The sequence below is a fragment of the Lepisma saccharinum genome, chromosome 24, assembly GCF_977018435.1.
Source record: "Lepisma saccharinum chromosome 24, izLepSacc3.1, whole genome shotgun sequence".
NCBI classification, from domain to species: Eukaryota; Metazoa; Arthropoda; class Insecta; order Zygentoma; family Lepismatidae; genus Lepisma; species Lepisma saccharinum.
Window position 1 is genome coordinate 32,699,809 of NC_139252.1, and position 14,953 is coordinate 32,714,761.

General features: G+C 38.3%; 1 protein-coding gene across 2 annotated transcripts in view; it reads left to right on the plus strand.

The window, feature by feature from the left end:
* Positions 1-14,108, plus strand: part of Scr (homeobox sex combs reduced) — an 83,844-nt gene extending 69,736 nt beyond the window's left edge. Inside the window, exons 2-3 of one of the 2 annotated variants that reach the window (XM_083110988.1) lie at positions 5,977-6,189; positions 13,503-14,108. In XM_083110988.1, the coding sequence (XP_082967114.1) occupies positions 5,977-6,189; positions 13,503-13,612 (323 nt within the window). In that variant the 3' untranslated portion in view covers positions 13,613-14,108. Of the gene's footprint in view, positions 1-5,976; positions 6,256-13,502 lie in introns of both variants that reach the window. The other variant, XM_083110987.1, reaches the window with a different exon arrangement.
* Positions 14,109-14,953: the final 845 nt, after the last annotated feature.

The following is a 14,953-nucleotide window of genomic DNA, read 5'->3' on the forward strand; positions in this document are numbered from 1 at the left end:
CGTAAGAATTTTCAATTTCCTAACATGCTCTTTTCAGCAAGTTCGCCATTAATTGAAAATATTGTCAATGCAAAAGCACAATATTATTTTAACTGAAATCATTGCCAATGGATTAAATAATTAATTGCTGCTAACTGATTTTACCTCCAAACAAAACAACTGGTCTATAGCCCGAGAGAACCTGTTCATCATTCGTCGCCAGGAAAGCTTTAAGTCTTACTTAAACTAAGAATACTTTTGAAATTTCCTTTCTGACCACTATTATCGCTTTAACCCCGTGGGTTTAAAGTAAAATAAGCCACAACATAAAAAAATATATAATCTGATCTACGCGAAACACACCTGTATTTTCAGATACTGACCTAACACTACGTAGAAATTTTCAGCGAAAAATGCAGGCTCTAACATTGTATCGTGCAAGGCTCACACTGAAAGGAGGTGAATTACTTATACAAAAATAAAATCTTGCAGTGTATATCATGTGATCTTGTAGTAAAAATAAATAGGTATTTAAACCATCAAAAAAGAGGTTCTATCGAATTATTCTACTATTATTATCTTGTAATTTATGAAAACATCACTAATTTCAAGATCATTTTTTAAAAAATAATTTCAAGGTCATTCGGTCTTTTTTTTATATATATATCATCAACCTCCGAGCCGTAGTTGTAAACCAATTTTTTGGACCGAAAAAACGGTGCGACGATATGCGGGTGTATTCTGATGCACCAAAAGTGTATCTTAGCAGCAACGTATGCCCTTGAATGTGTTGCTGGGGTCAACATATTCGTGTCAGTTGACCAACTTCGGGTTCCTTGCGTACACAGGGACGTGCGTATGAATGCGAAGTACTGAGTGGTTGATAGGGTATCTAATAGTCAGTGCGCAACCACAGGGGAGCATTGCCCCCTCCCAACCTTGGACGGAAATGAATTCTAGGGGACGCAAGGGCCAAGTGTACCTGCATGGGGCAATTACCGACCACAACTTCAAATTTTATGCAAATAAAAATACTTTTCGTAAACTTTTCTTGCTTTTCCTTAGTCTTATCAAGTTCAGAACCGTAGCTAGGGGCTGCGGGAGTCGGCCCTGGGCGCCGAACGATCTAAATGAAAATAAGTTTTAAAATTGATTGATTGATTTCTGGTTTTAAGTCCACTTTACTCACAGAAAGGCTAATCGGGACTGGTCCTACTGTTTAAAGTGGGATCCGAACCACTGTGCTCTGTGCCTCCACCGGGTATCGAACCCGGAACTCCTTCATCACATGGCGACGGTGTTACCATTACACCGTCGGGGAGGCACAAAAGTTGTATAAGAGAGAATGCGTTGGCATGCCGTGAAATTATTTGCGCCCTGTTAAAATCAATATTGATTTCAGCCTGCAAAAAAATTGGATCCAAAAATTTTGTTGCTCGCTTCGCTCGTAATATATCATTCTTCGCTGTAATGCATTGTAAATTACCTTACCAGACAGAGAAATGAGACTTGTCTTCATTCATTTTGTTTTAAATGCATGAATAATTGTTTTGGGGAAAGGGAGCGTGCAGATTTGAGAGACAATTTATGTAATTTTTGCTCTTGGTTTTTTGGGAGATGGATGAATTGGTTGTGTAATGTATTTAAATAATATATGTTGTATATAATATGTATTAAAGAAATTTTGAATACGCTCCACATTGCATACGTATATGTGAAACATATATCGTCCATGGAAGCTATACGTTAATGTAAAAAGGAATTATATTTAGAATGCATTTTCTGTCTTTCAAAAAATAGTTTGTGTGCTTGTTTTCCATTATTAATGTCAAATTGAACGTGTTGAAAAAAACACTTCTGCCCCCTTTTTACATAATTTACAAGGATAATAACATACTACTACTACTAATAATAATAATAATAATAATAATGTGCTTCCGGGTTCGAATCTCGGCTTGGGCATGGATGTTTCTAAGTGACCATTCATCAATTTCATCATCCCCATCTTCGCAAATTAGCCAAAAGTGGCACAAGAAGCAAAGTAAAATAGAGCAAATCAATCATATCAATAATAATAATAATAATAATATTATAATAACATTATTATTATTAACATTATTATTATTTTTTATTAATATTATTGGTACGTTTATTCTGGTACTTGCCCCCCCAAGACAAAAATTCGTGGTTGCGCCTCTGCTAACACTAAAAATCGAACAAGTAATTCAATCAGTCAAGGATATTTAAAATATAATAGTGATACGGAATTTATGTATTATTATTACTATAATTAAATGCAATGCATTAGTACCTAAGCGAAGACTGTTTTAAAAATCTGGAAAACTAAATCTCCTTTGCAATAAAGGAATGTACGTTATTGTTTTAAGGCAAAAGTGGGGTAAACACGTCAAGCGTGAACTAGTTAAGTCCGAAATACAAAATAGGAAATGAACGTGATTTTGTTTACATTAACTTTGTTCTTACGGTGCATGGAGAATAGCTACTTTCATAAGTAAACGAGGTGATTAACTTGGGAAAAGTTTTGCACACTATATCTATTTTTGCCGGAAACCACATAATTTCACGTCACGATTCTCCCACTCTGTTGATCGCGACGATGAGGACGAACGGTGCTCTGGTGAAATAAACGCGCAGACAAACACGCAGGCAGGATTCGAACCCAGCACGCTAATCGCCGCAGAGACGTGACAAATTTTGGGTCTTTCTTTTTCCACCGGGCGAGAAGTTGCTTCCGCCGCCGCGAGGTGGCAACACTTTCGCGCGGGAAAGAGAGGGTGAGAAAAGTGGGGGGGAGCCAGAGGCATTTGGGAAGGAATTTATGGACTTGGCTCGACTGGTAGGACGTCTATTTGCTAAGCGAACGCAGTACTACCACTCCGTCGACAGCAAGAGTACAGGGTTGTACAACACGGATCAGATTAATATCTCTTTTGCGGACCGATAATTCTATCATCGGCCAGTAGCTCACAAAACCCTTTAAGCCGCAATTGCAAGACAATAAAAAGCTCGTTGTGCAACCCCCTCGTCCCGTCCCCCCACCTGCGGCAATCAATGGATGCAGTCATTATTTTAAAACAGCTGACTGATAAAACACGCGTGGCTGCTGGGTCATAAAATGGCCGAAAGGGGGGTTAAAAAAAAGAAGATGGAAACCGCTACTTTTTTTTTCGTAACCGCTGGGAAACAAGTGGCGGCGAAAGGTAAATATCAGTATTTTAGTGGATTGTAACTGAAATTATGCGAGGGTGGTTGCGTATTATTTAAAGCTACCCTTTTCGCGATTTCGAGATTTACAAGGTCCACGAAATTTTCGGTGTGGTCTTGTTCGATATCTCGAAAGTGAATGTTCCTAAACGCGGCATTAATCTCGCTTGCAGAGTGTGAATTAATAGAGGTTGGGGGCGGGACCCCCCCCCGCCAAGTTAATTTTTCACGTTTACAAAGATCATTTTTTTGTGTTACTGCAAATAATTCAGTCCTGTTGCTTCGGACAAATTCCTTGTTAAAATAATCTATTACCAAAAAGGTAACTGGTTACTGTGTTTCCAGAAGTAACTTGTCGTACAACAAGAACATTCAACTGTTTACACAATTCATCTGATCTCTGTAGTGGTTGGTTTTCCCAGCGTGACTGTACAGTGGATCCGTGCAAGTTGTCCATCACCATTTTCGTGCACTTTATTTGACCCAATAAGTACTTCAAGAATTAAAAGAAAACTCAAAAGAAACTGTTTTCACAACATAGGACTAAAATTGAACTAAAGTGTAACGACGAATTTGAATTGAAAATTTTGGATGCGTCAGCACTTAGGCTATTTTGCACCAGACACATTATACGGAGTCCAGCTCCTTACCATAATTAAAATAGTATAATTGCAGTGTCGTGTTATTAAAATATTCTTACTTTTGTTACAAGCTGAGGCTGTAAATGGGCACTCGGCACACATAAGGACAAAAAACAGGACAACATACAGAATTCATTGATTGATTTTTATTTTACTTCTCGTTTTGTGCCTCTTGGTTAATTTGCGAAGATGGGGATGAGTGATGAAATTGATGGATGGACATTCACAAACAACCATGACCGAGCGGAATTCCAACCCAGGACCCCTGGCGTCGCAGCGCGATGTGTTAACCACTCGGCCACAGGGTCCGGCAACATACAGAATTATACTGGCCATAAGTCAAGACGCCAGAGCCTCATTAGTCTACAAAATGCCATCCAGGGTGTACTACGTGGAAGTGAGGTTGACAATTGGGTGTACTATGTGGAAGTGAGGTTGACAATTGGGTGTACTACGTGGAAGTGAGGTTGACAATTGGGTGTACTATGTGGAAGTGAGGTTGACAATTGGGTGTACTACGTGGAAGTGAGGTTGACAATTGGGTGTACTATGTGGAAGTGAGGTTGACAATTGGGTGTACTACGTGGAAGTGAGGTTGACAATTGGGTGTACTACGTGGAAGTGAGGTTGACAATTGGGTGTACTACGTGGAAGTGAGGTTGACAATTGGGTGTACTACGTGGAAGTGAGGTTGACAATTGGGTGTACTACGTGGAAGTGAGGTTGACAATTGGGTGTACTATGTGGAAGTGAGGTTGACAATTGGGTGTACTACGTGGAAGTGAGGTTGACAATTGGATGTACTACGTGGAAGTGAGGTTGACAATTGGGTGTACTACGTGGAAGTGAGGTTGACAATTGGGTGTACTACGTGGAAGTGAGGTTGACAATTGGGTGTACTACGTGGAAGTGAGGTTGACAATTGTGTGTACTACGTGGAAGTGAGGTTGACAATTGAGTTTACTACGTGGAATGTTACCCATTACAACCCTGTAACGACGTATCGATCGGAATGATCATAACAGATTCACGTGTTGGATACGGAAGACGACATGTTCGATATCTCCACGATAGCAACATGATTGAAGAGATTATTAGCATTGGTGGTTTCCTTGGGAAGGGGGCTGCTCAGGTTATGGCAAGACAATGCCAAGAAGGACAGGCTCCTGGGGTCGAACACCGATACGAGGCAAGTGTCAGTGTCTTCTCAAAATTCAGGACGAACAAGACACCCGAGATACTGTTAAGTACTCTTATTAGGCAATGGTTCGGATCCAAATTTAAACTGCCGACCTGCGTTGCGGAGTGCGTGCTACGACATCAGGATTCCGGATTCGAATTCCGGCCTGGCCATGGGTGTTCATTGCGAGTCCTTTATCAATTATATCAAAACAAATCAATCAACCAACCAAATTTGAACTGTAGGTCAAGTTCCGATTAGCCTATCATGAGCATGAAGTGGATTTAAATCAAACTTTAAAAAATATAGCGAGCATATTAAACTTGGTGAGAAAAACCGAACTTCAAAAATATTATGCATAATATTAAAAAACTGTACAGTTGGGAGGGGTGATCGCCCGTACCGTCCTCCCCGTGGATCTACGCATGGGTGTAAGGCTTATGTAAGGTTTAACAAACACAACAGAAGCAAGCAAAATGTTACAATGTTGTATACATGTCCTTTTTTTTTAGTGCAAATGGCTCCAACCTCTTTTAAATTTCAGGTACGGTTAAGGATATTGATGAAATCTAAACTGCAAAAGTTGCAGTGTATTAGGTTTTCATAACATGAATTTTTATATATATTTAAAGAAAACATCATTTTTACAAGAAAATATGCAAATTGGTGAAAATCTTAACCTTACTATGCTTTAATTTATACTTGAAATATCTACACATTTTTTTTAAATTAGCAAAACACAAAACAAGTGTAGGATTACTAAAAGAATTTGGTTCTGAATTGTCATTTGTGTGGACGATTTCTAATCAACAATCATTGGTGTATCTTATAAGTATTTAAACACACTGTATATTATCACCATAAAGCAAGCAAACTTCTTGCTCTGTGTATATTGTACCTATGTGTTTTTAATGCAAAAAGTTTACAATTTTTTTCTTTCTCTAATTTCAGGTACGGTTAACGCTAATGGTGAAACCAAAAGACAACGGACTTCTTATACGCGATACCAAACGTTGGAACTCGAAAAGGAATTCCACTTCAACAGATACCTTACGAGGCGACGAAGAATAGAAATAGCTCACGCCCTCTGTCTGACGGAAAGGCAGATAAAAATCTGGTTCCAAAATCGACGGATGAAATGGAAAAAGGAGCACAAGATGGCCAGTATGAACTTCATATCTCATCACCTTCAGCCTCATCATTTGAACAATTATGCGGGGGACACGAAGGGTTAATATGATAAATCAATTATAGAATCTTAACCAGCAGAGCGTACATTTAGTAACCATGGCGTTTTACTTCTCTGGTATTGTTAAGATTTAACAATAACGTCTTACGTGAGTGGGTTAGGGAGGCCAGGTTTGGTGATCTTTGCATTATAATTACACTACTATGTGTTTATTTAGACGTTGTAAGTGTATTTGGATTGTTAGATTTGATTGCCTTAGTATTTACACACTTTCATTTATCTCCTATAATTGTGTGCAAGTTTCCCCTGCAAGAATAACAGTTTCAGGCAATGAAACGTAAAAGCAAGGTCATTTGCACAACCTTCTTTCCACCCCCCCCCCCGACATATTTCCTGACCAAATAATACTTTCTGCATCTCAAAACCAGTTTCTTTGAATTTCGAACTTACTTCCACAATAATATCCAGTATTCTCAACGCCTTCCTTCTCCTGTAAACTTGTTAAAATGTAAAATCATTACACAATCGGTACAGTCACTCTCAATTCGCTAGCAATTAGGATAAGTTTCTCACCTTAGCATTGCTTTTTAGGTACAAAGGATCGAACAATGTCACTCGCATTTGCAAGTTCTAACATGTTGACAAATCTTGCATTTTCACGCTCACAATTTATCGGTTATCCAAGGCGGGTACATATAGGTGAGTCAATTCGAGGGCGGCCGACAAGCGTCGGTTGAGTAGATGACGTCACCTTTGAAGCACGTTGTTATATTGTGAAAACATAACCATATACTTGCTTTTTTCATAAAATTCTGCCTCGAAGCTCGTAAAGCAATGTATCAGCAGAGCAATATGTTTGCAAACATTATATTTGAAACACAGAAAAACTTTGCAGCAAACTTGATCGCACCATCCGTTCGGCGGCGCTAATGTTCCGCTTTTGGTTTCCATACGTAAGTGACGTATCCGATTACAATCAGACTTCACCTCTTACTAAGTTTTCTACATAAAAAAGTCACACAATAAATTTTAAAACAATAAGAACTGGCTAGTGAATAGGAAAAAACATTTCTGCGAAATTTCTGACATTTGTACACGTTCGCGAGTATCATATGTAAATACAATATAGTGTAAGTATCCGTTTTACAATTGGCATTCAAAATCCTCTGTTATCGGGACTTCATTCAAGGTTTATTACTTCATGTGCAAAAAGATAGCATAAGGTACACAAATTCTTTTGCTAACAAATGGTCAAGAATTTGGTTCTGGTGAGAAATTACTTGCTTGTCGCCTATTTAATCAGATATCTGGTTATTCCAAACTTTATTTTTCTGTGTGGAAAATTGGGCCAATAACCTGAAACCGCGTTTCTTTTGGCGACGCTAATACAACAAAATATTTGAAATTATTAAACGCAAGCTTGAAACCAACTTTTCTTCCTTCCCGTCATATGCTTTGTGCAAATTATCTTGACTTACCCCCCCCCCCCCTCCCTCCCGAAACGGACGTGTCGATATTCCTGTACACCTGAGGTTGCCCCAGCGTACGAATTACGCTATTAATTCCGACTTACCGATGCAACACTCCCTCCCCTCCTCTCCGTAACATGGTGAAGGTGGAAAGTTCGGTTCGACAGACTTCGTTCTGTAAACGTTCCAACGCAGGTTGAATGATCAACTGGTAAATTACGTTCACGTGAAAAGTTTACCGGTATTAGCGTGCACATCCATCCATCACATGTTTCAATGTGCAGGAGGAGGTAGTTTTACTCTTGCAGTCAGATTATGAACTCAGTCAAATACACAAAATATAAATTTTCTTCGCACCAACTCTACGACAATGGAGTTTCATTCCAAGAATTTAGGTCACGACCGTCAAATCCCTTTCAACAGACTTGACGTCCCGTGTTCGATATCTAGAACCACACTTCACTGCTTCGTATCCCTTTTCAGACTGTAGGTCCAGTTACGATTAGCCTATATGTACATAAACTGAATCTAAAAAACAAAAATCATGCCATCTCGGTATCATTTCCCTTTAGAATGTTATAGTTAGCCTAAAAGTACGTGAATACGCGACGATATTATAGCAGCTGTTACTACATCCAGTCTGCTTGCTCATTCAGTGACACATACAACTTCAGTACGAAGATTAAAACCAACCAAGTCAACATTTTCTGTTCCTACCAGTTCAAGACGGTGGGGTCAAATAATATCTAGTTAAACACCTTGCCCACTCCCATAACGTCGTTTTTCCTACCCCACCAGGTTAATCGCGAAACAAGAGAAGTTTCTCGTCTATTTTCTTACCTCAATAGTATATTACGAAAGAACGAAACCACACATTTCAAACTGAAAAGAAGAGATTGAACCTCCAAGCGTACTTACCCTTGCACAAACAGGATCGACGTGCTGTGAAATTGGTATCGTGTCTTCAACCTCAAAAGCAATAGCTTCTTTGTTTAACACTTATGCACACAATACAACTATATACACTTAACAATTGGGTACAATCGCCTTGTAATCAAGGGGTCCCGGGTTCGATACCCGGTGGAGGCACAAGTGGTTCGGATCCCACTTTAAACTGTAGGTCCAGTCCCGATTAGCCTTACTGTGCATAAAGTGGACTTAAAACAACAAATCAATCAATCAATCAATCAATTGGGTACAAGAGTGGAGGGTTTCCGTTGGAAATTATACAAAACACCAAGCACAATCGAACACGAACAGTACACACGTCAAAATCCACGATTCGAGTAGAGGTCGCTACAAGTCAAGGTTTGGCCACAAGGTATCAAGCTCAATATTGCAGTCAGACTGATCACTAAAGCAAAGCATTGCACAGAGATAAGATTCGAAACAAATCCACGCTCACTGGTAACTTAAAAGATCGAGGTTTTGATAAAACGTTTATTTGCTGAACTCGTAACATTTCTTCATGCACAAAAATCTTGTATGCATGTAATCTTGCTGTTGCGTTAACAGTTGAGCATTTGATCATTGGAAAATTACAACGTAAGGACGAGTAACGTAATAAACAAATTAATGAAAACATTGCATAGACACAGTTTGTACAGTGGGATCCATTAGTATTGCTCGGCAAATTGTCCATGACTATTTTCATTAAGCGATGGATTTTTATGCATGCTGGTGCAGAAGTTGTCAACAGTTTGTTTTGAGTTTCCTTTTAGGCTAATTCTTGGAGCTCTTATTGGGCCAAATAAAGTGCACGAACATGCTGATGGACAATTTGCACGGTAATACTCATGGGTCCCACTGTACAAATATAATTGTTCCTGAATTGACTAGTACAGTGGGGTTCACAAGTATTACTCGACAAATTGTCCACGACCATTTTCATTAATTTTTCTTGCATTCTACATGATTTTAAGGAATTATTTTTTACGTATCCTGGTGCAGAGATTGTGAGCAGCTTGTTCGGTTTTTTGTTTCGACTCTTGAAGCTCTCATTGCGTAAAACGAAGAGATTAAACATGGTGATAGACAATTTCCTTGGTAATACTTATGCATTCCACTCTACAAACATAATATATTATTGTTATTGCATATAATATTCGCGGCATGATCTTCAACGGCAGTGGTTGTCATTAATAGTAAACTTCAACACGATAAAGTTGTCTTCTATTTTAATAACGGACTGTCATTTCGGTACTGATTTCCATTCATATGTATTTATGTGGTCTCATACACTGATAGCAACATAATTTAGGTTAACAGCTATTATAGACATCTCCTAATAATTATAATACATTCTTACCTTTCGAAGACGAATCTATTGAGTTCGCATTGTCATCGTAGTTAACACCCTTCCCTGCAAGAAAAATAATAAACAATAAATTTTAAATAAAGTACTATGTTTTTAAAAAATCAATTTTTACAGAATAAAAATTCCCTATCGTAATGTCGGCAATAACAACAAAATTTTCAGTTTCATTTTTCTGAGGGAAATCTGCACATTACATGATTGATTGATTGATTGATTGATTTGCTTTATTTTACTTCGCTTTTGTGTCAGTTTTGGCTATGAATGGACACTCACAAACATCCAAGGATTCGAACCCGGAACCCTTGGCGTCTTAGCGCGATGTGCTAACCACTCCGCCACTGGGGCCGGCTTCTACCATTTAGGTATATAGGTGATTTGATATGGGGCCTCCATATATTCACAATCACGGTCAATTGTCGTCTCCTGCATGGCAATTAGACGTCCTGCCAACTTTCTTTCTTTTCAATGTTTCCTTGTTCTAACTATTCTACTCATTTTTCATAACTAACAACACAATCATCCATTTCGATTGATTTGCTTATTTACGTCGCCTTTCTGCCAATTTTGGCAACCGCCACGATGAGGATGAATTGTGATAAGATTAAATGGAGGAAGGGACAAACACATACATGGACATAACGCAACGCAAGTGCCACCGAGGTTGTCTCTCGTAAGTTTGCAAAATGCAGTCCAGAGTACAAACATATGTGTCTTACCCAGCATTCGAACCCAGGCCCCTAGAGCGCTGCGCTAACCACACCGCCACCAACTTTACCGCCAACATTTGAGGTCCCTGAAAGACCTACATCTTCAGGTCATGTTCGGACCTTCTTACCAACTAAGCTGTCGTGAATCTATCTTCACTATAATACCATTTAATAATAGATAACAAAGCAATGAAACAGAGAAACCTAATGATTATTTGATTTGAACTGAAGCGTTTCTAAATATAAGTCTACTATTTCTACGACAAATCGCACAAAACTCAACATTCAACACATACATTGCCTGTCTATACACTATTACGTAACAAAAGTTTCAAATCGTTACACCTTCATGCATGTGTTTTGTTGTACTGCACTTTTGCAGATATTGCAACACATACAAACAATTGTCATTGTATGCATAATACCAATTGTATAATGGTTACTTTTTCGCCTGCCAGCAGATAATTTGCATATTAAGGTTACCATGGTTACTAAATGAACGTTTCTGCATTATTTCCATAATTTCAATTCTTTCTTATTATAAAGGTTTATCTTAAGACTTAGAATACTTTGATTGTTGTAACATTTGGTTCTTTTCCAGCTTATTATAGTGCTACTCAAGCTATATACAAGTGGGGCTTGTCCGGGATGTTTAACGAGCACGATGACGTCACGCCATTAACTTATGAACATGAATAATATAAGTTTACGTGTTAACTCATTTGAAGGCCTTAACGAAAAATAAACCCCAGCCCTGTTATTTTGTGCCCAATCCCGAGCACGAAAACTATACATCACCCCCACCTGTACGCATACATCTTGAACAGTATTAAAAATAAGTTTTAAAACATACTTTTCATTACAAGAACGGCACATCTATCGAATCCTGACATATTAGAACCGTTACAAAAATCTCCTAGATAATTCGACCAGATCTATTCAACAATACAACCAGTCTACGGCCTTATCTATTTCAAAAAGGCTAATGATCTGCGGCCAGAGCCACTGGCGTACGCAAGCGGAGCTGATGGGGCTAGAGCTCCTTATGATATTTCGAGAAAATCGAAGTTTTCCAATGAAAGCATTAAAGGACTCGGCGAAAATCCGATTACAATGTTTGTATTTGAAGAACTTTTAAAATGAAGGTTAAAGAAAGGCAATTACGAAAAATTTTACAGTGTAACACCCTCCCCTACCCCCCCCCCACACACACACATAGAACGCAGTTATGTAATATTCACTTTCACAATTCCAGCCCGTCTGAAAAACATCCTGCATACGCTAGTGGGCAGAGATATTAAAAAATGCAACTGTGTTACGTGCAGAACTAGTGGCGTCCCCAAGAAGGGGTTATAACCTCCCCCTTTTGCCCAGAATTCCTAAAAATGAACTTTGAATACAGGAAAAAATGGCAAATCGAGGGCTGACTACTAAAAAATGTATACTTAACACCGCCCCTTTTCGAAAATCCTGGGCACGCCACCGTGCAGAGCTACTCAATAAAGTAATTGCCTTACAGTACAATTACTCAAAATGTACTTCTAACAATGTTAGAAACAGTGTTACTTGCACAGACTGACCCTTCATAATTAAAAGAATCTTGGAACGATCATGAATGTTAGTAAAGGTAGTTTATTTCAAGTGGGTCTCCAACATTAAGAAATCCTACGCTTTTCTACTTAAACAGGGAAAAATAAGTATGAAAGGGGGAAAAGCAATGAAAAATGAAGGAGGAAGCTGTCGATAAACCCACGCGTTGCCTGGTAACGGACATGTTGCTTCACACACTCTCATTGTGTCGGCATACGAGGCGTAAAAACAACTTTTATATTCCTTAAAGAATAAGGTGAGATGGATGGAAGGGAGGAGAGTGCTACGTCGATAATCGAATGCTCGTTGAATGATCCCGTGGAGGACATAATTGTGATATTTATTTTTCAATAGGGAGTATAACAATGCGTTGCCCCGATTAGGTGGGCTGTATTTAACCACTTGGCACAATTCTGGCTAGAGTCTTGAGGAAGAAAGAGGGATGAGGTTGGCCGAAGCTTGCGAATTGGAACGAGCCATCTCCACTAGGGATGAATTTGTTATTGTTAATAAGAGTTTTAATATTTTAGAATAAGATCTAGTGATATGTAATATTCAAAGACTATTAGTTCGTTTATTGCAAATGTAATTTTCGTTATTAGGATCACATCATTTCGTGATCTATAGTTATCGTATAGGCAATGTTAGAATTGAATTGAATTGAATTGAATGTTTAAGTCCACTTTATGCACAGATAGGCTAATCGGGACTAGACCTACAATTTAAAGTGGAATCTGAACCACTCTAACTTATATTGGAAACTGATTATATGACGAAATAGTCATTGGGCCTGTCGCAGTAGTGTTAATGCTTGCTGCGAGCACACATTTGTTGTGCTGTTAGGAGCACGTGAGGGGTGTGGGAGATATTATGCTCATTCCGGGGCTCTAATTAAGAAAACTCTATTGGGGCCTGAATTCGGCACGGATTGAGCATAATATCTCCCGCACCACTCACGTGCTCCTAACAGCACAACAAATGTGCGCTCGCAGCGAGCATTAACACTACTGCGACAGGGCCAATGACTGTTTCGTCATATAGTCAGTTTCCAATATAAGTTAGAGTGGTTCATATTCCACTTTAAAGTGTAGGTCCAGTCCCGATTAGCCTATCTGTGCATAAAATTGACTTAAACAAGAAAAGTTAGATATTAATTTGATTTTAAAAATATTAAATTCTAATGCTACCTTGTTTCTATATTTCAGATTTGCATCTGGCATCATTACAAGACGAAGGCAACCCATTGTGTTTCCACTCCTCACCCATGGGCCCAATTCAACGCGGTTTATACGCCTGTGGAAGCCCATACAGTTAGCAAACTTCGGAATATTTCGAGAACCAGTACGGCAGCAACTATATGCATTCTTGGGCAACGTCGTCGAATGACAACAACTAACAACAATCAACAATACGGATCCAGTACTATTATTGTTGCTGCCTGCGATACTATTGACAACAATGTACTTAAAACTCTCACCCGAGTCCTTGGACGCCATGTTAAGAAGCGTTACGTTGATGTGTGATTATGTCTGTAAAGTGAAGTGGCAAATGATATGTGATTAAGTTAATGTACCTTTAGAATATTCCACAAAACTTGAGCGAATTTTTCGAAATAACCGGATAAAACTATTCGTAAACTTATGGCGGTAAAACTACATAAAAGTGTGGTTTACGAACTAAGTCAATAAGAAAACAAGATTATAATACTGTGTTAAGGTTAAATTAAAACTTATAATGTGAACATAAGTTGCGTAGAAACTTGTTTACAAGCCCATTCTCTACCTTTTCGTTAAACTACTCGCAGTAGTAAACACTACATTTCTCTGTTAAAACAGTGTGGCACAGCTATGTGCATGTGAAACGTACAATGTAGCCAGATCTAACCTGCTTACATACATAGTGCATCTGATGATAGTGCCAGTGCTTCGTAAGTTGAAGGTTACTTATTCAAAATGCAGTATTCAGTGTAAAAAAATGTTTTCGCAACAGGAAAAAATAGGAAAAAACACATCTGTTTAAAAATTACCTTGTGATGTAAGTTAGTACAGTGTATTTTAACTTTTTTGCCCCCAGTACTTCGATATTATAATTATGGTGATGATAATAATAATAATAATTCAGTGTTGTGATTATTGGTGATCAATGTTTTGAAAAAAAAATTATGGAAAATCAAAAAAATTCCAATGGTACCCAAATCAATAGATAAAATGAGAAGTACACTATGTATTAAACTATGTAAAGTATTATGTACATTTAGTATTTCATGACCTCGATGTATAAGGACCTATGTGTGTATAACAGTCGTCTAGCCTCCTTTTAAGTTTCAGAACTACTTTTTTTTTTTTAAATCAACGGACAGTGTCTTTTTCCTGTCTCTCTCTTCTTCTTCTTCTTCAATGCTATGAATAGAATTTCAATGTAGTGGAACACATCCCCGTCTGGAGAAACTAAAAATAAAAATTCCAAGTTTGAAAAAAATGAAGTGTGATTTTGTTTCTTTGCTAAGGTGTGTTGGGCATTGTCGATGCAAGGAATGCAAGGCCAAAGAAACAAGTTGTTTAACAATTGGAGTGGATAGTTTCTTAAGCAATAGTGTTGACTAAGTATGTTTTTAGTTAACTTTGTACTCAACAAGGCTAATCGGGACTGGTACTAC